The 26,496-nt window shown below is 48.6% G+C and overlaps 1 protein-coding gene across 1 annotated transcript; it reads right to left on the reverse strand.

Moving 5' to 3' along the window:
- Positions 1-329: 329 nt before the first annotated feature.
- LOC122392280 lies at positions 330-24,606 on the reverse strand. The gene is made up of 7 exons (XM_043386967.1): positions 24,596-24,606; positions 19,647-19,764; positions 16,067-16,192; positions 13,531-13,654; positions 11,345-11,463; positions 2,096-2,300; positions 330-1,805 (listed from the first exon to the last, which is right to left on the reverse strand). Exons 1-7 carry the CDS (start codon positions 24,604-24,606, stop codon positions 1,078-1,080), a joined length of 1,431 nt encoding a protein of 476 aa, XP_043242902.1. The 3' UTR covers positions 330-1,077.
- Positions 24,607-26,496: the final 1,890 nt, after the last annotated feature.

Genomic DNA, 26,496 nt, shown 5'->3' on the forward strand with positions numbered 1-26,496 from the left:
AGCCTCCGATACAACATTTCTGCACCCCCTCGCAGAGTGCATCATTGCTTTTGCACCGGTCTGGCAGCGGGTAGACATGGCAGGTATACATTGGCCGAGGAGGGCAGCGACCCGGCTTTGTCGTCGGATTGAGAACAGGATCCACGCACTGGGTACCGCAGCCTGCAGCGCAGCACTTCTTGTTACCTTCACAGTTGAAATCGTTACTCTGGCAGGGATCCGGCAGTGGGTAAATAAGACACTGATATTTGGGTGGTGGCGGGCACCTGCCTGACTTTTCTAGATGCTTTCTAGTTTCCTCATTCAGCGTTCCCACAATGCCATTCCACTGTTCTTGGTTTTAATTTTATTGAAACAGCGTACTGCGCTAAAAGCATCATATCACGAACAATGGCTGGCATCACGTCCAAGAGAGACCTGGTGTCATAGGCCGTCAACGCCAAACGGCCACGCACATGCACCTATTAATGCACTCGTGCGAAAGACAACACTAACCCTATTACTAGATGGTGACTAGATAATGCAACAAGGCTTCTAGAAAGCGTAGTTGTATATGCCCATGAACACCAAATCAAACACTCAATAAATACAAACAGTCGCGATTTGTGAGAGCGATGAACACAAATATGATGACAACGTGGAGTTTTGTGCATGGCATCTGAAGGGACTGGTCACTGAGATCTGAACATCGCTTCGCCGCGTCACTATACTGAAGGCAACAGAGAGAAAGTATAGGTGCATAGTGAACACGGAAAAATTGCAAACATTACCCACGACGAACAAGAGGTCAACAGCCATTTTGTTTCGCCATTATGCTGCACGCAATAGGTGCATGTCAGTGAGAGCATACTCGGAGCGAACCATCCTCATTTTGTCAGCGAATGCTCAGCAATATATGATGTTACGGCATTTATTTTAGAGGTCATATCTGACGTCACCCAGGCGCCATGCCTAAAAACCACCCAGCGTTGTCATACCTAGTTACTGACGTCAAAAAGATTCGCAATACCTGACGTCACTCAAAGACGCCGTATCTGTCACTTTATAACGTCAGTTAGTGATGTCATACTGTTAAGGTCACCACCCAGTGATGAGCTGTTGCTGCTGCTCCATTGGGTAGCAGAGTACCTCCTGGCTGGCGGCGAACGTCTCCGCCAGGCCTGCACTCTCCTGCAGACAGTCCAGCCCAGTCTGGGCCTCGGCCGGACCCAGGTACCCCACCTCTGTGGGAGGTCCCAGTGGGGGCGGGGGCGGGGGCGGCACGGCCCAGCCGCCCTCGGCCGGCGGCGCCATCTGCTCCACCGGCGGCGCCACCTCACCGGCCTTCAGCAGCGGCTGCTCCAGAGCGAAAATGTCGCCCGGCTGCGAGAGATCAATCTGGTCCAGAAACTGACCGTCAGGCGGCAGGCCGATCGGTCCGGCGAACTGAGCGCCACCTAGCTCGTCCGCGGCCGCCGGGGCGTAATGACCGTACTGAGCTTCGGTGCCATACATCAGTGGCATCTCCCACATGTAGTCCGAGAATCCGTCGGCATCCGCCTCGCCGTAGTACGGACTCCGATTTCCGGAGAACGTGCCCTTCGCATACGGCTGGCTCTCGGAGTCCGGACGGAGGATGTACCGAACCTCAGCTTCGGTCGGCTGCCAGCAGGTGGCAGTGTCGGTGGCCATCCAGTCGGCCGAGTTAGCACTGGGCGGCGGAACCACCGCGCGAGCCGGCTCCTGGTAGGCGGGAGCCGGGCTGGAGCCGCTCCATTGGCACACGCACTCGAATGGAGGACACGAGCACATGGTCCACGATGAATCTGAAACAGAGGAGACTGAATTAAAAGTCTGGCTACAAAGTGTGTGTCTGTAGAGCTTCTTTTTGCCGAGCCGGATTCTAATTTCGGGTGCAGGTTACTGCAAAGTACGGTGGCTTACCAATTCCGTCCTTAGGTAGGCATTTACCTATGCCTAGTGAATATGGTAAAGTGGCAATTGTTTTTTTCCATTCATCCTACGTGATTAACAAGTAATATTCCAAGAATTATCAGAATCATCGTAAAAAAGCTCAGTCCCATAAGAAATATCGAAAAACCGAGCATTGACTCACCCTCTGAGCAGACGGGCACGGGAACGGGGACCGGCGGCGGCCGCTCGCCGCCCAGTAGCGCCCTCTGCAGCAGTTTTCCGGACGGCTCGCCAGGTGGCGGTGCGGACGCCGGTCCGTGCCGCTGCCGGCGGCTGGAGCCCACTGATCGGCGAGCCTCCGCGGTCGACTTGGCCTCGGGTCGCCGGTGACTGTGCACACCTTTAGCCTGAAACAGCGAGGGGATGTGTGACTTCAAATTGCTGTAATGTGGACTACACGGACCTGTGGAAGTGACATCGCGATGCTATTTGAGTCGTTGAAGTGGTCAATTACTTAGTAAGGTGGATCCCACCACCGTTCCGTGCTTCTATCCTCACTCCTCACTCCTCAGTAAACTGAAATAATTCTCCTCCACGCCGCAACCCCCTCTCAGCCCCGGCGACTCACTAGGGTGCCTGCCCAGACCAATGTCTCCCCCTATATCCTATCATCCTCCCGGCTCTGAAATGGTCTAATTGGACCGAAAGGGCCTAACCCAACAAAACAAAACAAAACAAAACAACCCCCTCCGGGCTGGACAGGCAACTTTATCTCATGCGGGCTGCTCCCTTGGAGCGGCACCGCTGCTCCTTAGGGAGCGCACCCCGTGGCCGAGTGCAGAGTACCTTGGGGCTCGTCGGCCTGTCTTTCGGGACGGGCTGAGGGCTCAGCCCCGGTGACTCACTAAGGGTGCCTGCCCAGACCAATGTCTCTTCCTAATTCCTATCGTCCTTCCGGCTCTGAAATGGTTTTGTCAGACCGAAAGGGCCTAACCCAACAAAAAAGCAAGGTGGATAAGAGTAACCAGAATGCAAACAGAGCTCGAGATCTTACCCTCAGTTTCTGGGGGTCGGCCAACTATCAAAGCAGCAGCAGTGCAGCTAAAAAGCGCATTATAAAAGACAGGTTATCAAAGTGGTCTGACAAGGACGAATTTCCTCTGATAAGCCAAAAGCTTGATTGATTTGGCATCTACCCTGGAAATAAAATGACCAGCTGACCCTTAACGAATTTTGACCTGTGACCTTTTTTAAGACCATGTGGGCCCTGCAGAGCTGCAACTTTATTGGTTACCGAGTAATGCGCCGTTCTTTAATCTTGCTCTGCAATCTGCTTTTTATTTTTTGCTCCGTCTTTGACAGTGGCATAAGTATTGCTGATATTCGAACCTCGAGACCACTGATAGCTTATTCTTGGATGTAAAATCCATATAAGCGACATCTTTATCAGCATTTACCAGTGTATGATATGTGTTTATGCTGCCAAACATATACTTAACGGCCACTAGGCCGTATAAAAGATACGACCACCACGCCCGGTGCTAAGGCTGAGTTACAACACTATCAGGTGTCAACTCCTCATGACGGAACGATGGTTTATTAAGATTAAATGAGTCTTATGCTGTTTAAAGGGCGCTGCCAACGACGGTCCCGGCGATCAGCAACAATTATCTCGATGATATATTAGCTGGGCTGTGGCGTCTCGCGCCGCGCTGCATGCTCCATCGCCGTACCATTAGCTCTACCAGCGGCGGCATTCTAATGAATTGACCGTCGCTAATCAAATTTGACGGCCGAGTAATCATCAATGAGCTACCATTGGGGTGATAGGGCCGGTTAGGTCCCCGGCGGCGATGCAGGGCGCGGCTGACTTGAGCTGACCGGCACTGCCGCTACCCCGTTTCTGATCAGCTGATTACAGCTCCCTGCCACGACGCGATAGCCAGGGGCAGGGAAGACTTCAACGCAGCACGAGAGCGTATCTATAGGGTGGTCTGGGGGCCGCCGTGCCGCCGCGCCACCGCAGCAGCGGCCGATCGCTGTATGCTCTCAGCGGGCTGCCGTGAGCTGGGATGGTTGTCGGATGGGGAGGGGAACACACGCCCCGGGGCCAGCTCGAGCGGCCGTCAGTAAAGTCCATTACCGCGGCGCCGGGAGCCTGCGGGCGGTAGCAGCTGAGGTGAGCCGCCGCCGAATGGCGCCGCTAACTAGACGGTCTCGTTCGGCGGTAGTTAGCAGTTAGCACCTGGCCATTTATCCCGCATGCCCATTAGCGCGTGTTCAGTTTGCAATGCGCAACGATTATGCAGCGCTCATTGGTCGTTAAACGTCGTGTCTAATTTAAATTCAGTGCGGAACTGTGACGCATTGAAAATCCCAGGATGTTCCGATATTATTGCGACGTCGCGTCATAAGTGTAACTTTATATCTCTTTGTGGGTGCTCAAGCACCCCCAATCCTGAGCTCAGCACCCCCTGTCTCCCTAAAGCACCCCTGCCTTCTTAAAGCACCCCCAGCCTCCTCAAAACATTGCCAGCTGACTCAAGGCCCTCAATAATCAGTCTTTTCTTCTCCTAGTACTGTAATGAGCTCAGTGAATCATGCAAATACTATGCTTACTCAATTCAGTGACTAAGAGAATATACATTGAATAAATTACCACAAATTAAGACGCATGATATATGTGTTTACATTACATCTGATATTATGGTGCTTGGGACTAAGTAAGATCTCCAATCTAACATAAATGAAGGTTGGCAAACAATGTCAACGGCTGTAAAATTTATCGACATTCACAACACCATACTTAGTTCCTCTGTTTGGGTAAAATATACAAGCATGTATAAGCAGCCGCCAGCCTAACAATATCCAATTTTCTGTAATATTCTAAAAGTTCAGTACAACCTGGGTCAATGAATCAAGTGGGACATGATGACAGAGAGATCCCATAGCTGCCCAGTGTTCAGGCGTACTGGAAAGCCTCACGCCAGAAGGACGTGGAAGGGTGGTAAAAGTCCACCGACGGACCTTGCGCCAAAAACTGATTGCACAACCGAGGAATATGCACAGAAAGACAGTTCTTTACGGTGTTCACTCTCCCGAAGGGCACATGAAACAAGCCCGTGCGGCGGTTACGCCTCCCAGGCACATTAACCCTCGCCGGCACAGGCCAATTTGCGTCCTTCGACGGCACAAGGGGGGGGGGGGTTGGTACGACCCCACTCGCGTTTGGCCCCTGATCGAGCTAGAGCTTCGAGGAAAAACGAGCGTGTTGCCCGTCACGAGAGGAAGCCGATGATATCCAATTTTAAGGTCCTAGATCATCGGCCGACCTTCCAGGTCAGGTCAATGACCCAAATGTCGGGAAAATCGGGACCTGTTAGAAAGTCGTAAAGTGTGGCTGCTATGGGGTTTTCTGGGGTGCTGATCACGAATATCGTGTTAGTTTTGATCACAGATGATGTCTTTGGGCATTTAGACCAGGTCGGGTCAGGTCAGGTCAGGTCAACAGGTAGGGGTCGTGACGGGTATTCGTAGAACGTGTCAACCGCCTCTGACAGCTTCGTAGCATGTTACGAAGGCACCAAAACTACTTCGTAAATGTTGAAATGGTTGAGTTCAGCTATAAAAAAAAAACTAGCCTAGAAACATGTAAAACTCGAAAAAGTGAACCGAGGTCACCAAAGGTCAATGACCTGACCTGACCATCAGGTGACCTTGACATCCATCATGCATGAGAGCAACATCAGATCACATGTTTGAACGTTTGAAACCACGAAAAGCTTGCAAACGCACGGCTAATGCGAGCCGACATACGCCGAATCGCGATTCCGGCCAAACATGGTCTCGGAAAGTAGGTCACAGGTCAAAGGTCATTTGGGTCAGGGTCATGAAATTTTAAGGATTGGTGTAAAATTGATCAATGCGAGGGTACTAAAAGTTTCGTCGCGATCGGCCGCTTTTTGCGCGGGTTATTCGCGAAAAACCGAGGGGAAAGGTTGCATCAACCGTGCTGGCGAGGGTTAAGGCCAAACATCGATACCAGGTAAGCGCAGTCGGTACGGTGGTGTAGGAGTTGGTACAATAACATGACATCGGTATGAATGAGGTGGGCTTTGATGGACTCAGTTTTAAAGGTTTGCAGTAGACTACGATAGTCCATAGGACAGTTCCTCTGCGTTTTAGCCCCTAGCCACATGAGAAAGCAGTGCTGTAGCCGCACCAGCCGTACCAGGTGGGACTGGGCTGCACCGCTCCAAATGACACTTCCGTATTGGAGGACGGACCTAACATGAGCATTGCACGCGCATAGTATCGCCTTGTGCTCGAGACGCGCTGGAGGTGGACAAGCTGGCATCTCCATGCTCCTCATGAGGAGCCCCAGCATCCGGCAGCAAATCTATGACTTTCGTTTATTGAAATCAATGTGCTATTTTTAAATATTTTTAATCAAATTTAATCATTTTTGAGTAAATAAATGTAAATATAGCACGGCAAGTATAGCGTCATTATTTAACCCTCGCCGGCACAGGAGGGGGGGGGGGTTTGATGCAACCCCCCTAACGTTTTTTGCGAATAACTCGCGTAAAAAGCGGCCGATCGCGACGAAACTTTCAGTTCCCTCGCATTGATCAATTTTACACCTACTCTAAAAATTTCATGACCCTGACCCAAATGACCTTTGACCTGTGACCTACTTTCCGAGACCATGTTTGGCCGGAATCGCGATTCGGCGTATGTCGGCTTGCCCTAGCCGCGCTTTTGCAAGTTTTTCGTGGTTTCAAACGTTCAAACATGTGATTTGATGTTGCTCCCATGCATTAGGGCGGATGTCAAGGTCACCCGAAGATCAGGTCAGGTCATTTACCTTTGGTGACCTCGGTTCACTTTTTCGAGTTTTACATGTTTCTAGGCTAGTTTTTCGAGCTGAATTCGATTTAAGCAACCATTTGAACATTTAAGAAGTGCTTTGGTGCCTTCGTAACATGTTACGAAGCTGTCAGAGGCGGTTGACACGTACTACAAATACCCGTCACGGCCCCTACCGGTTGACCTGACCTGACCCGACCTGGTCTAATAAATGCTTAAAGACATCATCTGTGCTCAAAACTAACACGATATTCGTGATCAGTACCCCGGAAACCCCATAGCAGCCACACTTTACGACTTTCTAACAGGTCACGATTTTCCCGACTTTTGGGTCATTGACCTGACCTGGAAGGTCAACCGATGACCTAGGACTTTAAAATTGGGTATCATCGGCTTTCTCTCGTGACGGGCAACACGCTCATTTTTTCCGCGAAGCTCTAGCTCGATCAGAGGCCAAACGCGAGGGGGGTCTTACCACCCCCCCCCCCTCCCTTGTGCCATCGAAGGACGCAAAATGGCCTGTGCCGGCGAGGTTTAAGTTCCAGGGACAAAATGCAATATTTCACGAGAACCATGTCCGGAGAGTAACCATCGAGCCTGTCCCGTCAGGTAGCCCTCAATATAAGCCCATTCGTGCAGAGCTATGCAGACCAGGCTGCCTAAGCGCGGACCTACCAAAAGTCCGGTAGGGCCTGAATTTAAAATTTTAAACCCAGCGTGTTCTGAAATATGTTAAAAAAATTTCCGTGATTATGAATGCATTGGGTGAGCCAAAATTGTTTTACAGTGGTGCTATTAAAACAAGCTCTCGAATCGATTTAACATCATTTCTTGCATGATGCCTGATACAGTAAAAAAGAACAACTGAAAAAAGACCTACGAAAAATATGGCATGCCTTTCTGAAAGCTATTGAGCACCCCCAATGATTTTTGGAAAACTACACCCATGCGTCGCGTGATGTAGTGCCTCAGTTACAACGGCATGATGTCATATACCAGAGAGTTACATTTCCGTGAAAATCGCTCAGGTCAAACTGTTTTTAATGATTTGTAGTAATAAGAAACGATAAACAAAAGCGATGGAAAAAGCAGAGGTGAAAAAAGGTGTCAACTCTCCAACCGGTGTTGGAGACAGAGTCAATCCAATAAAGGAAGGTAGTCGGAGACACAACCACTTTAAGATATCTTATAATCTCTTTTCATTGTTGTCGTCAAATTCTTCTCGTTTTTCTTTGATGCACGCAAAAAAATCAATCATATTGAGTCTTAGTTCATTACGAGAACTTCATACTCCATAGCACAGAGCACTATACAGTATACATAGGCTGCCCCGGAGACAACGGAGACAGAAGGTGGCGAGAAGGTGATGACTCCTTGAGCCGGCCGGAATCCGTAAAGACGATTCTCTTTGACGCTTGCCGCAAAACTAGACCTTACGGCTGTCTCCGGAGACACGAAAAAATTTCAGTAGCGAAAACGCTAGCACAAACCCTGCGCACTTGTGACAACGCGGCGCAGCTTCTGAAAATACCGTTGGGATAGTAGCGACAGTGAAGTGTGCTTGAAGTGACGGAAGAGAGTAGTTGGATCTTGGTTGGATCTACCTAGCTAAGACTAAAATAAGACAATGGTTGAGGTTGAGGAATAAGGATCAAAGTTGAGGAATCAATAGGTACTGAGAAAATATCGAACTTTTCAAACAAAAGTTACATATATTGTACAAAATCCCTTGTGAATGATTTTTATTATATAGTTGATGCAGAAACAGTCGTTTTCCTTTCGATTTGTTTCATATTTCAGATCAAAGTTCAGTTCTGATTGACTGATTTAGGAATGCATGTGAAGGTGGTACAATACATTGATTGCATTTTATTCTACAAATACTTCAAAAGGAAAAGACAAACTTGAAGTTTCTGTTGCTGATTGCACTTCTCTTTGAATTTCTAGAATTTTATATTAAGTATTCAATAGAAGTTTTATTTAAGCTTGATGTTGTTTCTTATCCTAGCTGGTCCTAGCATCAGCCCATGATGTGTAAAACTTGTTTCTATGTACCCATTATACAAACCACATGGTTTGATATTTGCAGATTGAGGTGCACAGCCTCAATGCAAGCATTTGCATTTTGCAACAAGCATTTACCTATATTATTGAACCATTTCTGGACTTCCTGTTGGAAGTGAAGAGCAAATACTCCAAAGTCATCATTTTGATTTTACAAATATTAAATCTTGGTGTTGGTGGTCTATATCAAAGCACCCATCTTGCTGACACTGTCAGGTAAGGCCAGAGATCAGTCTAAATATGTGCATGCATCTCAATGATTTAAAACAATCCAAGTCTTCATTGGTGCTTATATCAATGTAAATCTGCTATTTTCTTTGGCTTATTCCCATGCCTTAGATTTCTGCATGGCAGAGGAAGCATTTATTCAAAGGTGATTATAGCTTTAAAATAGTAAGGATATGCGAGATGACGTTTCCATTATCAATGCATGACTTCATTCCAGTAGCCAAATCAGTCCCTTGCAGTTCTGCATTTCTCGACCTGCCAACGGTGGCCATGACGGCTGGTAAGGCCCCGGTCCGGCAGTTGGCAGTAGCGCCACCTACACTGAAGGTCGGCGGATCCCGAGGCCACGGGCCGGCCTGGCCCGGCCGTGGCGGACGGGCCGGGGAGCGGGCGGCAGGGGGTGGGGAGGGGTCTCCGAGGACGACGGGCAGCATTGCACTTTATAAACAAGGTTGGTATAAATAATTTGCCTGGAGTATCCGCGAGTCATTTTAAGGCAGGCGCGACGTTACCCAAATATAACTTACTTTTAGTTGGAGAGTTGGTAGGCAAATTAAGGCATTCGCGTGTTGCTCATGACTAGCTCTCTGTTTTGGAATAACACCCGGTAATGATGCCCACAAGTGCCCGTTTTTTTTTTTTGTCTGTTTTAGGTATACATAGAAATGATTGAACGCCCTGCTAACCTAAATTTGTTCGTAGGTAATTCTTACGATTTGTTTGAAGTGCCGACCTCCGAAAGGATAGTCCTTTCGAAAGCTGATACTTGCGTCCGGCTTTTATTTTAGGAAAGTAACACACATTGTATTCATAAGCATTGCTGATTTAACAGCAAAGTAAGTTGAAAATTTCAATTACCTTGCCTTTGTGTAGATGAAGGAGAGCAGCCACCAGCACACACGTCTAGCCGATCCCCTCACAGCCTCCACACTGCTGCCCATTGCCCAAGGACCGACCGTAACATCTGTGTGCCATAAAATGGTACAACGGCGTCTTTTATCAGGCGGACCCCAATGCGAACGCCACGCGGTCCGCCCGTAATCGAACGGTTGGTCCAGGACGACTGACGCAGGGCTTAGCTGATTTTGTCTGGTCTGACACAATTTCTATAAGCCTTGGTAAACCATCAGTTCAATCGTTTTGAGTTGACCTCGCGATTAAAGCATAAAGGCTAGCCATTAGTCTATCCCATAAACAAATAGGTACACCCTTCGCATTTGTTCGCGGCATTCGTGATAACTGCGGTTCAAAAGCATGGGAACACAGCATAAGCACAGCCAGTCTTCCAATGGGTATTGTTGGGTCCAGATGGCAGAAAGATGGCAGAAAGTTTTTGAAGGTAGGTATAAAAGGAACACTTCCCTAAAAGCAACTCCAAAATCCAAAATATTACGTTTCCACTTTTTGATCCTTTTTCAGCTCTTAAAAATACTTCACCTTTTATCTAACAGAACTTGATTGAGTGTCTTTCAAAGCCAGAAAATTGTAAAGGTTGTATAAATAAGGGCTTCGTGTGCTGCTCAGCCAAAAAAGTTTACAATTTGCCTGGAGACAGAGCCAGTATGCCAGCTTATACAGTTGGAGACAGCGTAGACATTTTTTTTCACCTCTGGGAAAAAGAACGAGAAAAAAGAGGGAGAGCAAAAGCAAGAGAGAGAGAGGGGGTGAGACTTGAGAGAGAGCGAGAGAGAGAGAGAGAGAGAGAGAGAGAGAGAGAGAGAGAGAGAGAGAGAGAGAGAGAGAGAGAGAGAGAGAGAGAGAGAGGATAAAGTGAGGGAGAATGACTATTGGTCAGTATAAGAATGTTAATGGAAGCAACCAGCCAGGCGACGATCTAATTGATGCGCTTTTGACTGTCAGCTCAGCGACGAGAGTTGAAAAGAATCACTCACCTGGAAGCTGAAGATATTTCCCTCTCTCTCTCTCTCTCTCTCTCTCTCTCTCTCTCTCTCTCTCTCTCTCTCTCTCTCTCTCTCTCTCTCTCTCTCTCTCTCTCTCTCTCTCTCTCTCTCTCTCCCTCTCTCTCTCGCTCTCGCTCTCGCTCTCTCTCTCGCTCTCGCTCTCTCTCTCTCTCTCTCTCCCTCTCTCTCTCTCTCTCTCTCTCTCTCTCTCTCTCTCTCTCATTTCAAAGCAGACAGACCTGACTCTATAACTTTATCTTTGATCTCATAAATGAGAGTATAAAGTCCCCCTGGCATAAAGGAAGTCAAAATCATCATTCACCCACCCACTCGTACTACCAGACAGAATAAAAAATATCACTGATATAAGTAGTAAGAGCTCGTCTTACCTGGAAGAAGGTGGCGAACGGCGTGTGTCTCCAGAAGTGGGTGACCGGATAGCCCTGGTGTCCTCTGCACGCGATGATTGTCAGCTTTCCAGCACAGCGCGGGTTCGGACACGGCTTCCCTGTGGCGGGGAGAGGAGAAAAATGGAAATGCTGAGGCTAATTAGATACTGAGTTTTGGCTGGTTTAAATTTGACTCTAAAATGTCTATTGATGTTTGGCTATCTTGGCAGCTTTGATATCGACACTTCTTAACAGTTTCCATGTTTGAGTGACTGAATGAAAATGTTCTAGCATGCTCTTCTGTGATTAAAGCAGAAATTCCTGTTACAAACCTAAGCCATGCCATATTCGGTCGATAAGATGCGTAGCTATCCAGCTGCTCAGACCGGCCAGCAGATGCCACGGTGACGATTATAATTTAATGTTCCGCTGTGTCCTGGACAGTTATTGCATTGCTGATTATTTAGCCGACAGCTATAACTCAGGTTAGTTCTTGCCCAGGTGTATGTTTCCGTTGCCTCACCGAACATATTGTGCTCGCCTTTGATGCTTGCCTTCAGATATAAAAACTGCATTGTGCAACGCTCATTTATGCGCTGACCCGGCGAGATGAGCAGCTGGTCAATCCACAACATAGTTACAATAGATCTTTCAAAATGAATTATATTATAATTGAAGAATTATAAATTATAAATTGTTCAATGTGTGATCCCAAATTATATTCAATAAACGGAACAGAACGGAAAAAATAAATTACTATAACATATGTAACCAGTATAGCGCCTTTTGGGGCGACTAACGGAGCGAGTGAGGGGGTGAGTCTTGCACGTGCGAAATTTCGAGGGGGTACCTCCAACTGACTTGTGCACGGCACCCTACTGACCGGTTTCTAGCGATGTGCCAAATTTGAGCACAATCGACCCAGCCGTTCTCGAGATCTGGGAGCGGCACCCTGCACGTGCGCACGTGCAAAATGAGTCCCAACTGACTTGTGCACGGCACCCTACTAACTGGTCCCTAACCGTGTACCAAATTTGAGCGCCATCGGTCCAGCCGTTCTCGAGATCTGGAAACGACCCCTGCACGTGCGCACGTGCAGCAGCACCCCAACTCTGGCACATGGATATGCAGTGCCTAGTGGGTGCCTACCTGCATGCCAACTTTCAGCGCAATCGGCCAAGTAGTTACCGAGATATTGCAACAATTACAAAACTGACACCTCTTCGTTTTGCACGTGGCACGTGCATAAGGGGTCACCTATATGCATCGGGAATAGTCCAATACTTGGTAGAAGGAATGAAGCTACCCTACAAAAATTACCGCGTGTAAATCGGTCAAGTGGTTGCTGAGATATAAGCCTCGCAAAAGCGTCCGCACGGCCGGCCGGCCGGCCGGCCGGCCGCTCATACTCAGAAATTTCCGTTAATCTAAGGAAAGACTTCGCTCGCTTCGCTCGCTCCGTAATAAAATAGGCATCTAACGAGGCTTGAAATGATCGCACGCATGTCAAAGTGTTTTTATTTTAGGCAAAATAAAAACGGGTGTTGATGATGTATGCGGCTGATGTTGAGGTGAGATTTATTGACATTGTTGTACCTATGATATATTGTGTGCATGTCATGTTGTAGTGTACGTAATGATACATTGTTGTACATTATTTACTTGCCATGTGCAATGTACCACACTATTTGCAACGTATTGCAATACGTTTAAAAAAGTGAGCTGCTATGAGGATGCCCGGAACAATATGATTGTGCTCTAGCTTTTGAAAATCAAAAACATGTTAATTTATTCAAACTTGATGATGGCGTAATGCCGAAAGCTTGTTTTACTGTTTTAGATATTTATTTTGCCTAAAATAAAAACACTTTGACATGCGTGAGATCATTTCAAGCCTCGTTATATTAATAATAATCATGTCATCCATCCTCGCCCATATAAAAAATAGGCATCTTGTCTAAGTAGGTAGGTACTGTTTTAAGATGTTGAGCAATGATTTAATGAGCCAATTACGGAAACAATTTCTATCTCTAATCTCTACTTTTTCTCTAAAGGATGTTTGGTAAAAGTTTCTATTTTTTCTTTTTCTCTCACATACATAGAATGCAATCATCATAGGTTTCCCCATATCTTTACGTAACCCGCCATCCTCGTTTCGTTCTCCCATTCACTTCCTTCTTTCTTACCCTGCTGTTTTCGTCGCGCCTTATCGCAGATGGCCGGTCGCAGGTGCACCATGGAGCCATCCTCGAGCACACACGAGTCCGAGCATACCACCACGCCTAGGCAGCTCTTCTTCAGGATGCTCACCTGTGAGAATGGGAGATAGTGTGTGAGACTCGCCACGAGAAGAGGCATAGAGCGAGATGGGATGGGTATTTGCAAATTGGAGCTGGGAACAGAAATGTCAGAACTGGTGCTGACTGCTGACCCATCCACCCAGGTCTCGCAATTTTGTTCATTGGACGCCGTGGTGAGAACGTAGCAAATTTTAAATGGTAAAATGGCAAAACTTAAATTGGTTCTATGCAGAAGTGTTTGAGATATTATGATTTTCCAGAGGGTTTCACTGATAAGAAAATTAAAAAACTTTGATGTATTTAGTGCATTGCTACAGTTCAGGCGTTTTTTTCACGACGCGTCAATTAGGAGGACCGGACGTAAATATGTAGTATATTATCTAAGCTTTCTGCCATGAGTGAATTGGACACTAGACGGGCTGTCGGGCTCGATAGGCCAACATTTAGGTCGGTGAGGGCATCCTTCAATCAGCAATGTCACTTTGTCAATGTATGCAAAATAAATGCACGAGTGTAGTTCAAGACAGCGTCAAATAAGAATATGCAAATGACGAGTATGTAATTGCGCCGACCCTAGCCACTATCTGATTTTTCAACATGAACGAAGAACGTCATGCGTCTGAGCATTTCCGGCTCGTGACTACGACAACAACATCCCGTACATCATTTCGAAATCCCAGCCGGCGGCGGGACGAACACCTGGCGCGGCGCGTCAGCTTCCTCCCCTCCATCCCTCTTCTGTCCCTGTGACTGCCTGGCCGTCACGGCTGACCTGTCAGCCGGGCATGACCGGTGACGACCGGTGACAGCAAGTCAGATGACTGTGCAGGTGACACCTCCGGCCGGTGTATTGATTAACCCGCGCCCAGATGGGGTCTGCCGAGCAACGCGGTCTGATGGGGGGGGCCATTTTGGCCCCCCCCTCAGATCTCGAGAACCACGCAACATAGCGACAAGCGGTAAACGGTGTTGGATAGCCCCAACGGGGAACTACCTTGTGACCCAATTTCATTGACCTCGGTCAAACCGATGACGTCACAGGTCAGGTCAAAGGTCGAATTTTCACCGTTTACAGGCTTTTCAAGAAATGCGTTGTAAAATCGTGTAAAATGCATTTCATTGAAAATCATCGATGGGGAAATGTTCTTCAAACACATATTTTGCTATTTGAGGTCACTGATACCAGGTCAGGTCACAGAGGTCAGGTCACTGGGGGGTCACAATATGAAAGTGTCGTGTGATACATGTTTTATGGTCCATTTTACATGACAAATGCGATTATGTGGGTCAGACAGACTTTAGGGCCAGCTTAGATCACGTTTTGGTCCAGGTCAGGTCAAGGTCAGGTCAAGGTCAGGTCAAATTAGGTCAAATTTCAAAGTTGATATTTTTGCATAAAATGGGTATTGATTCGATGCAGCTCGTCACGGGGAGTTCAATGGTGGTCTCCGTTTCGCGCTACGAGGTCTAGAATTGCTAAAAATTGAGTTCAAAAATTTGACGTCATCAATTTTTAACAGTTTTTCCGCTATAACTTGGCCAAAAAAAGAGGTATCGATCTAAAATTTGGTATGTACATGGAAGAGCGCAGGAACTATCACATATATTCCGGTTTTTTTCGAAATTCGAAAAAAAAAATTGGAAATTTTTGAGTTTTTCTAAAAAAGTCAATTTTTTTATTTTTGGGGTCAAAATCCAAAAATTTCGAAAATCCGAGATAGCAGTTTTGTAGCGCCGTCTTTTTTCTACACAACCACATAAAGAACTTTAAAATTTCTTGTTAACTGTAGAATTGGTGAGCGTTTCAAGATGTCATGTTTTTTGCTCATTTTTACTCGAACATGACCTCAGTTTGACCTCAATAACTCCTGACCTGAGGTGACCTGTGACTTGAAATTTTGTGTGAAGGTGTCAAATTGATGCCCGGTAAGGTACCCAAAATTTAGCGCCGCCGTTTTTTCGCTATTTAAGAAAAACCACAGGGGGGCCAAAATGGCCCCCCCCCCCCCCATCAGGGCGCGGGTTAATGTCGGCAGGAGCTGCGCCGACATGACTCCATTTATCATCTGCGTTAGATGGTATGCGACATGATCTGCGTATAAGCCGGGGTGGGCTGGAGTGTAACTTTGGCATTGCTGCCAGTTGCCACACAGATACGTATAACGCAGCTGTATTATAAGTGTCTGTGTTTGAATTTGTAGACAAATTATTATAATACGGGATCGCAGTCTTTTTGTGGAGCGCTGCATGCTGAAGTATAAATTATTCACGAGGCGAATGGCTTTATGAGGAAAGAACTCATCCAACTGAAGTTATTCGACCTAAGACCTCAAAGTGTGCAAGCAAAGCAAGCAGCAAACATGTTCAATGTTCATCCCTGTCAATGTAGATTTTCCCACCAGTCATCGCCCGTGTTACTCACGTTGTGGTTGTTTGTGTTGCGCATGGCCCAGCCGGAGGTGTGCTTCTTGGCGTCCTCCGAGTCGGGAGCGTACACCCTCTGGAAATCACCGTCCGGCCACTCCTCGAACGTGCTGTAACGCACCACCTGGGGGCAAACAGGGGTCAGTTAGGGGTGGTGAGAGAAGGGGTTACTCAGGGGCAGTGGAGGGGGTCACTCAGTGCTGGCAGGAATGATCACTCAGGAGCCTTAGGACGGCATTGCTTAGGCTTGTCACTAATGTGGTCAATTGTTTTTGAGGTGACACTTACTATTGGTGATATTTTCAACCATAATTGTGTGTCGCTAAGATTTTCTTAGATGGCTTTGCCTCCTCCTAATAAGTAATTACGAACATTTGGAATGCATTGATGTCAGATGTGCGCTCATGCTGCGGCAGATGATAAATTTGTCATTTATCTAGTTATCAGGATGTTTTTGATACTATCGGCCCTCATTAAACTATGCATGTTCGGTCTACACAAATATTGCTGACGGGAATACCAAACAGTCATTCAGACCTTAAATAGACATCTAAATTACATGCCTCAGCAATAAAGGTGCTTCTAATGATTGTAGCGAGTGCCTCAGTGGTATTCAGCCCATGTGCTGATCAAAATCACGCAACAGACCGGCGCGGATTTAAGTCGCTGCGCCTATGTAATCTTGATGTGTTATCACAGTCTCTCAGATGCTAACGAGACAATCACCAAATGTACGAGACGCTCTGTGCACGTCGAATGGCAATGGTGATGTCTACTGCACGATCTCGCAGTCACGTGACCGAGCTCGCAGCGCGTGCCGAGTTCATTAGTTAATTAACAGGTCGTTGGGTGTCACAGTGCATCAATTGTGGATGCAAAGTATCTGTAGTCGAAGTGGCACCTGCCCATCGATAATAATTGTGGGAGCAGTTAATGGCGGTACTCTGGGCGTGCGGGAATAAAGACATAAGTTACCAATCGTGGGGTGAAAGTTGGAAGATATAATAAAAGTTGATGATGAAAAAATGAGAGAGCAACAGTTTTTGCCTAAGTCACTGGCAACACAAATATCAGCTGATGCTAAACCTCGTGCGTCGACTACAGATCAAGCGTTTATAATGCGCATTTACTTTGCTTATATATCCGGAAAAAGTGCTTGAAATGAGCCGCTTGCGTCATGCGACATACCCCAACAGGCAACATAAAATCGAAGAGGCCGGTACTGCACCGATAGTCTCGTACTTGTCTGACGGGAAACATGCGCACCGTTCTGTCCCATTGACATTTATGTCTTTTCGGCAGATGTCCTGATAGCAATGTCAGTGAGCTGTCACCATTGCTCAGTCTCAGTAGCTCCGTTCAGGCGGAACGGAGCCGCGGGGTGCCCTCCCCGGCGAGCTGCGACTGAGTGGACGGCAGCCACATCTTCGATTGGGAACATGTCAATGGTGCGCTTTTGCATTGGCCAGATGTAGGTATTAGAAAGGAGCTTTGGTAGGTTCTAGTTTAAAAACGCATAGTCACTTTAGGATGGTTATATTTATCTTTAATTTTTTGTTTCTTGTTTCTCCATGAGCTGGAAAGTGAGCGGATTGAAGTAAAGCTTGCATGCAATCAATCTTTGGATGTCTTGACTGCACGACCCCCGTGACTAGAAACAGAAATAACCAACTTCAAAACAGCCGTCTTCCAAACCATGCAATTTCTCCCGGGTGGTTACCATGAGCTCTGAGAGGAATGCAATCGCTCACATGCTGCGAAAATAAATATCACGTAACGAGCTCGTTTGTCACTGAGACCATGGGCGCATTCATTGCATTACGGGATTGCAGATCATTGTGCTTCTGAACGCCAGCAGGTGAGTTCGATCGTGTGTCATCTGCAGCTGTGAACTGTTCGTTAGGTGAAGAACCTAATTCAATATACCCTGGGTGAAGAATGCTGAGAAGAATAAACACGCAGAAGGCTTAGCATATTAGCACTACACCAGTGTAAGCTCCGATGTGCTAACAATAACAGTGATGTGGTGAGCAGCGTCACTGACGTTGGGCTGAAGTCGGCGGGTGGGTCTGATGCTTCTGGTCTCGGAGGGACCGGTTCAGGGGTATCATGAAGAGAGAGAGAGAGAGAGAGAGAGAGAGAGAGAGAGAGAGAGAGAGAGAGAGAGGGGGGAGGGAGGGGAGGTGAGGGGAGAGGGGAGGGGAGAGGATGCTGGTGGGCAGCACGTGCCGACCGCCCACGGCACGGGATGGCCCCGTCATGACTTGCAGACGCTGCTGGCACCCAGCAGCAGCAGCAGCAGTCGCCTCGTCCTGCCGGGGGCAAACCACCGTTTAGCAGAACCTGTCCATGGACACAGGGCCAGCCGCAGATATTGAATAAAACGGCGGCTCTGGCCCCCGCAGCGAGCAGTCCGTGCCAGTGACGAGCTGTTAACTGCGTCACGGATGTCCAGGACTGACGATGAAGGCCAGCTTTGCGCCGCCACTGCCGCAGCCGTCACCCCGTCGCCCCGGGCGGAGCCGGCAGCCTTTGATTGGCTTCACAGTACCGTTTGACGGCCTCTATCAGACTCTCATGCATTCGAGCATCAGCATGCTGGTGTATGCTGAGCATGTTTTCACTCTCGGTGGGGTCCGGCGGTGAGTGGGGCCGCCCCGACCGGCCGCCCGCCCTGAGGTCGCCGTGATGAGCCGTGTCAGCCGACTGCAGCTGGTTGGACCAAGTCTCCGGACCGTGGTCCGATGTCGGACCATCAGACCCAAGCGTCGATGACAGATCGACATAAGATGCTGTCAACTGACAGAGGCGCGCCCGGCTGTGACGGATGGGCTGTCTGGCGAGGTTGACAGTGAATGGGGCCAGAGCATGCCGACGTCGCCACCAGGGTCGTGCGGGGGATATTAGACGGCCGAGCGGTGTTGTCGGTTATGTGTTTGTGTCTGCCTAATGTGCTGCGTTTTGTTTTGTTTTACAGATGCCTTATAACGAAGTGTTGGTGAGCATGTTAAGTTTAATGGTGTTATTGTTAGAATAAAATGGGTAATGGATGAAGCTGTCGTGAATGTGATGCATGAATCGCGTGTCAAACAGCAACCGGAAAACGGTGACTAAAAACAGAGATAGGCTAATGGTGGCAACGGCATTGCACGCGCAGAGAAGATGCGTGACCGGGTTTTACTACAGGGTAAAGTGCCCTTTTAGGGATTGCCCACTGCCCAGGCTTCAGGCTGCTGACAGTTTGCCTAACTAATCTGCTGTGTTTAGTTTTGGTTTGTAGGTGAGGTGCCCGAGCAAAGAGCGATGCCGTTTATGACTAACCTGTCTTTCATGAAGCTCTCATCGAAGCGTTTTGCTGCATCATGCAGCCTTTTGCGGCATCGCTAAGCAGAAGTGAGAAGCACAAACTCGTGGATGCAGAAACACCTTCATATTTGTAGTTTTTCAAATTTGTAGTAATATTTAGCTGTATAACATTTCGAAAAATAGCTCCCTTTTCGATACTTTGACTAGGTAAAAGCTTTTTACCGACTCTCCAGGCAATGTGACTGATTATTTCCGCCCCCGCCGTGACTGACCTTTGGCACGCTGGCGTCGCTGATCTCGTTGATGTCCCACTCGGGGTCGGGTCGCGGGCTGGGGCTCTCACTCGGCGTGTGTAGACTCATGGCGCAGCCGAGGCTGCCGCTGCGGCACCTGATGTCGGCACGCGTCAGTCGCACATCACACTGATGTGACACGTTATCACACTGACGTTCAAGGTGATACGTTATCACTAAGGGTGGGCTAAGGCACTCGTGATGGCACGCGCGTGGAAGACGTCTCAGCCTGACAGTGTAGTTTGTCAAACAGTTCCGGCTGCCGATCGTCTCGTTGTCACGTAATTAGATCAGTAATTGTGGCGTCAGTGGCGGATAGCTGGGCGGCCGGGCGGGCGGAGGCGGCGCGGGCGGGGCGGCCACGCACGCCGCCAACTGGGTCGGCTATCGGTCGGCCAATCAGGGCGCGCACCGCCGGCCGTCCGTCATGCCGGCGGCCAATGAGCGCCTCCAGCGCTCTCATTAAGCGTGACGTCAGCCAATCAGAGCGGCGCCTGGCCGGCCGTCGCCTGTCGTTTGTCATCGCGGGAGAACCCACCGGGGGGCGGGGGAGGACACCGCTGTCAATGGGGACCCGACCCGGGGAGGGAGGCGGGGAGGGGGAGACGCGCGCCGCCGAGACGTGAGAGGTGTTCAAAACACACATTACCAGCGGAGGCGAGTGTCGGTAGTTAATTACTGGGGCGGCTGTCGCGAGGAGATGGTCCCCCACTGGGGAACTAGTGTCCCGTAGATTAGTACACATCTCCGACACTGGACGGACGGGACCACCGCCGCGGGGGACGCGCCGCTGGCAGACAAACGGACAGCGCTGCCTGCTATACATGTGCTAATGTCGTGGGACAGCCGATTGTCATCTAACGGGGTCGCAGGAGCCGCGGCTGACAGCGCGGACACAGGTGGCGCCGCTGATCGATGCCAGTTTCACAGAGAACAGGGCCGAGTTAAAGTCTCCTCTGTTTGCCGAAAACGAGCGCCAGCTCCTCGAGTTTGTTCTTTGTATTTGTGTGTCTTTCTGAATGGTGTCAGTTGATGGCGAAAGCTGAGCGTTGGGCTTGACTCGGGATAAAAAGTGGAGGAGTGAGAGTGTTGCACATTGGTTTTCTAGCAGAGGGTGTGAAGAGACGATTAAGTGTGTATTCCATGAAAGCAACGAATTAATCCTATTTAGAACTTCTAAGAATATTGAATGAAGCAGTCAGCAGAAGCAAAACATTTGGAGCTGTTTTTATAATATTTCAGATCCCATAACACAAACACAAGAGCTAGATGATGAAATAAAAGAATATCAGCATTTTAAAACGAAAGTGAAAGTTTTACCGATGAAATAACAAAAAAAAAAAACTGTGAATGTTCTAAGCGTAAAGCCTCCAACGCTCCAGATGTTAATTTTCATCGTAATAACAGCTGGCACATTTTATCATTCGGATAAAAACGGCTACTGGACCTAGAAAGAGATGAAATAATTGCCTAAGGAGCCGCTGTACCGTACCGTGGTCACGCGACGTTCCTATCTGCTGTGACGCTCATGACTTCGTGATAGCGTTTTGTCCCTGCATTGCAGTCCCGCTCTGACGCAGCGTCCTGTCGGCTTTCCCTGGCAGGCTTTATCTGTTTGCCACTTGAGACTATAGCATGCATATAGCCGACGCTCGTCCTTGATCTGACAGTCTCCCGCTGAGCGCACAGAATAGAAATGACGCGGCGTCGAGAGGGAAACAGTGGCCGCCCGTGCCGCCCGCCCCTGTCCCTGCATCACCCCAAGGTAGGCAGACAGCCCGACTGCCGGGGACGATTAACCGTGCCCGCGTCCTGTCACGGCGCCTCCGTGAGTCCAGTCGTGACCGAGCTGTGCCACTCTCCGTGACCGGGACGCTGAACAAACCGGTTTAGGGCGTGCTCGACGAGACCCGATAGACGCAGCGGTAGCGCCGGCTGATGGCCTGAGGCGCCTCGTGCCGGCGTCAGGAAGGGTTGGGTGGTATCAGCAGCGCTAGCGCCGGCCCGCGGCGTCCCGTGCCGACGTCAGGAAGGGTCGGGCGGTATCAATCGGTGATAGCCGTGGTTCAGTGTCGCCGGCAAAACACCGCTCCTTGCTCATCATTGAGCAGATGCACGGAGGTCAGCCAGTGCCAGCCATTGTCATTTCGTATCTAAGAACACCCATGGACATTGCTGCGAACGGGTGAAGCGTGGCCGCATTTGGCACGTGCTCGTCCCTCGTGAGCACTTCATTTGATGGTCTGCATCACTTCGCCACCCTCCAGTGCTCTTAGCAGCGTGTTTGCACAGCTGGGTCTGAGAGAAATTCGTCGGGGTGCGACATGTGCCCAGCAAGGTCAGCCAGCCTCAGCTGGACGCAGCAGCAGTGCACGATAGGAGGCACACAAGGCCATCGAAGCGCGGAGATGAGACGATCTTCCGTGAGGATCTTGGTGACAGAGTGCTGGCGAAGATGCAGACAAGAGATGAGCGCTGCTGAGTTCTTCTAGATAGTGGTTTGCTGACGTCAAAATGCGAGATTTATTGTGGCTGCTGACTGCTGTATTATATCGTGGATGGGGATGAACAGTGAAGGGAAATAACCAAGAGACAGTAAACTACGGTCTACAAATACGAATAAGAAGCTCTGATGGAAGTGAGAGAACGACAAGAAGACTAAGAGTAGAAAGACAGAGATAGAGAGAAAGAGAATAAGAGAGAGAGAGAGAGAGAGAGAGAGAGAGAGAGAGAGAGGAGAGAGAGATGGAGATGCAAGAACCAGCACCTGGCGCATCAGTCGTCATTCCTCCCTGATCTCCCGGTGATCCTGTGACGTCATCTCTCCTTCGGGATGCCCCTCACGTGGCAGTGTCGGCTATCACTGTACATTGGCACGCTCTGCTGACACTACACAACATTGACTACAATCGCGGCGCGTCGGCGACACTGCGGCGCGCCCGGTGCTGTTCGGCCCAGCTGCCGCCGCCGCTGACGGAGCCGACGCCGCTGGGGTATTCATGTATGCGGCTACATATGTGCCAAATATGCGGAAGGCCGTTTAGCAGTCAGTAAACCAGTTCAGCTATCGCACGATTTTCATCGAACTCCTTGCAGCTGGTGATATTATGTTTACTGATTGGATGGAAGCTTAATGTTGTTTATTTTATTGAATTTGTTCTTTAAGGAATTTACCAGGGTGACAACGTTACGATCAAGGGAAAGTGAATATATGTAGTATAGTATTTGGTGAATCGTTAACAAAAAGCATTTTGAGACTTATGGGACAAATACACCAGCGAAAAAGTAAAAAAAAAAAAACACCATGCACCATGCGTGCTCGAGGATACCAAAGGCGCTTTTCTCAAAACACGCATAGGTAGTTAAAAGACAGCATACAGCACCTTTGTGTGTGTTTTTATCTCTGCCTTACAAAATATCATTTCACACTCATAAATAAATTTATTTTGAGAGCTCAAAAGGTAAACTATCATTTGAATGGCATTAGAGCATGACATGGTAGCTCTCAAAAGGTATGCTTAGATGACGTTCATAGAAGCATTACCTGAGTCTATGTCGGTTTGTCCAAAATGTGTCAGTTAATAAATACAGCTTATCTTCTGCTCCACTATATCCTAATTTGTACAGCTATTGAGGAGTGTGGAAATCATTGATTTAGCTAAGAATAGGTTTTGCACAAAGCAATGTTATCTTTATGGATAATCTATTACATACCATAGAAGACGCAATTAACTATATCAAATTAGTTAGATTGACAGTCCTTGCATTCAATGATGTTCGAGTCAAAGCCCTAACAAGACAAATGGCGAATTTTAAGTGGAGGGTAAATGCTGCAACCGATCATGTATGTAAGTACCTATGCTGCTTTTCTAGCCACATCACAAAATTATCTTCAAATAGGCCATACCAACAGAAGAATACCAATTTGGATGGCGAAACAGCCTACTGCACTGAAAATTAATTGCTTCGTGACAGCGTTATTGCTCTTCAATGTTATAAGGAAATTAAATACACAGCAGCACATGAAAGCTGCAGCTAAGCGACTCTGGATGCCGATTCGATCATAAACAGCTATTAATGTACCATGTGATGAATGAAAAAGAATTTTGTTTATCTACTTAGCCATGCACGACCAAACGAGCACCTGAATCTGATGAAGAGGCTCAACATGTTCATTGTCATTGTTTATAATTTCCGGGTACCAGGTTCATAATCCCTCCTACATCACTCAATCACGTGCACATGCCAGACAATTGACAGCCCAACCACAAAACGCTTCTGCTAGCCTGACATTTACCACAAAACCACCGACTCCCTGATAACCGGGATATCTTAGTAAACCACTTCATGACCCCTCCAACAATGGCGCTGTGCCAGGGGAGGCCACGGGACCGGTCGAGGTTGGGGTCACGGCCAGGAGCTCCCTCACTGCACTGCCGGAGTCGCCCCGACCGGTTTCTGACCGATCTGCACATGCAAAATTGCCGAACAACAATGCTGAAGGGTCGGACGCTCGGCGGTGGCTGTGCCAGTCACGTGCAGCAGCGGCCATGTGAGAGTGTTCCGACGCGGGGTAGAGGGTGTGGTGTTGTTATCGGCGTCATTAATTTGATATTGTTGTTTGTTATAAATTAAATGAATAAGCCAGAGGCGTCATGAGTCTGTGAGAAATGAGAATCACCGAACTGTTAAAATTACTTAGGTCGCATACCTGTTAGAAAGGGTCGCCCGGTAACAGCTAAAAAGGCAAAACATCTGAAAAGGCAGGCAGAGTCTCGCTTGACAACCATTGCGTACCGAACCGGGATTCAACAACCAAACACAAACATGGACATAACAACAACTGCTTCACCTGACCACCTCGACATCCACTAACGCATCAGACCAAACGGAATGGCATCAATGGTGCACCTGACACTGACACTCACCTGACGACCATGGCGTGTGTCTTGGAGAGACGGTCCTGATACCGGCAGCTGAGTTCGCTGAGTGAAGACCAGTGAGAGACGCGACCCCTGGTCGAGGACTGGACCGAGCGCGACCCCTGCTGGTAGAGGACTGGCCCGGCGCGACTGTCCCCTTCTGACCGGTTCGAGATGACCGTCCGCCTCCGCCGCCCGTCTGTCTGTGTGTCTGTCTGTGAGCGGTGTGTGTGTGTGTGTGTGTGTCTGTGAGCTGTCGGTGCCGACTGAACCGTCGGGAGGCAGCGGGCCGCTCTTCACGGGCGCCGCTGCTGACCGGCTGCCCGGCTGCCGGCGGCTGGCCGGCCAGCCTCATCCTACTGATCCACTGAACGCCATCCCAGACGCCGATTGGTCCTCGGCGCGGTCACGTGACCCAAACGGGGCCCTCCGCCGAGCGGCCGCGCCGGCTCAAAATTGCATTTTGTCCGCGCGAATGAACAGTTTAAACAGCCGCCTGATGAACGCAAACGAGTTGCCAGGCTGGATATTGACACTGGCGGAAAATGTTGCTGATTATCGTTGTAGAACGAGATACAAGTTCGCGAAACGCGGCAGCTGCCGAGAAAGGATGCTCATCGGCTCATAGGGCGTGAAATGATGATTGCTGGAAATCAGAACAAACTTCTGAATTACAACTTTGATCACCTTTGGATGTTTTACTCGTTATTGTAGAAACAGTGATAAATGAACATGGTGTGTCAAAAGTGGAAATAGCCGGTGCGCCGTCTGGCAACCCGGCAGCCCGCCGCCATAGGGAAATTCATGTTTTTTGTCGCTTTTTCGCTCCTTATGAGTCACTTGATCTAATTAGAGCTTAACTAGGAACGAGGCGGATCACTTGGACGTATTCGGGAGCCGAATACGGTGTTTTGGAGCCAATACCTGGGAAACCCTACCCGCCCAATGCGAGTTTTTAAGAGTCTGCACGCCCAAATTAACGTTGAGCGCGGCCGTTTTCGGTCGATTTTCCGCGACCTTGTGGCGAAATCGCCTTATTTATTCAACCAGGGTGGACTAATTCGCTTAACTAGGAATGAGGCGTTGAAGAGAATTATTCAAGGAATAGAGCTGTGCAAAAATATTTTTTGTATTGTTAAAACTGTATCCGCCCTCAAACGATAAATATTGTTGACCCAGCCGAAACACATCCCCTGGAATGCGTTGGGACTTGGCTGGATCTAATATTAGCGAGTACCTGCTAATGCAGTTTCTTGGCTTACACAGTATGCATACAAGCATACATGCTTCCTGCCCTTGGATTATTCCACACTTGAATGAAATTTTGCTATGGTAACTATTCCAAGCAGTTAACAGGTTTTAGTGCAGTGCCAAGTCGGAACCGTTCCGCGCCGCCAGTCTCCCAGGCGGCGCGTAACGGCTGCCGCCGGCCGCCGCGCCGCCGCTCTGGCAGGGTGTTTGACTTCATACCCCTGTTGCTAGAAAAGTTGTGGACCGATTTACTTGATTCTTGCATGACAAGATCCGCCATTCAATTCTTAGCAGGTAACGAAAATTTGACGTCAATTGCACGATCCGCTGCCCATATTGTGGTACTGCCATCTATTGACAAGGCTGGAGAACTAAAGCCATGCGGCTATTTCCACTTCTGACACACCATGAAGAAGTGAAATCAATCGTTAACAAGTGAGTAGTCAGCCGGGTTAAATATTTTCAGAGCACCGTCAAGTTGATGCCGAAGAGAAAATATATAAAAGTAAGTCAAACGCTAAAATATAGTCGTCATATTGATACCTAATCGGCGTAATCCTATTCATAAATACCAAATAGATGCGTCTCCGCCAATGCGAGTTAAGGGGAAGATGGCCTGCTTTCAGTTTCAAATAAGGCTCATTTGTTTGCTATTG

This window comes from Amphibalanus amphitrite, unplaced genomic scaffold (assembly GCF_019059575.1).
Source record: "Amphibalanus amphitrite isolate SeventyFive unplaced genomic scaffold, NRLGWU_Aamphi_draft 000479F_arrow, whole genome shotgun sequence".
NCBI lineage: Eukaryota > Metazoa > Arthropoda > Thecostraca > Balanomorpha > Balanidae > Amphibalanus > Amphibalanus amphitrite.

What these genes read in the sequence shown, in the direction of transcription:
- LOC122392280 (XM_043386967.1), bottom strand. An exon ending in GCGACGCCAGCGTGCCAAAG is followed by an intron (nt 16,193 to 19,646) that starts GTCAGTCACGGC and finishes GTTTGCCCCCAG; the next exon opens with GTGGTGCGTTACAGCACGTT. An exon ending in CGTTCGCCACCTTCTTCCAG is followed by an intron (nt 2,301 to 11,344) that starts GTAAGACGAGCT and finishes TCGCTGTTTCAG; the next exon opens with GCTAAAGGTGTGCACAGTCA.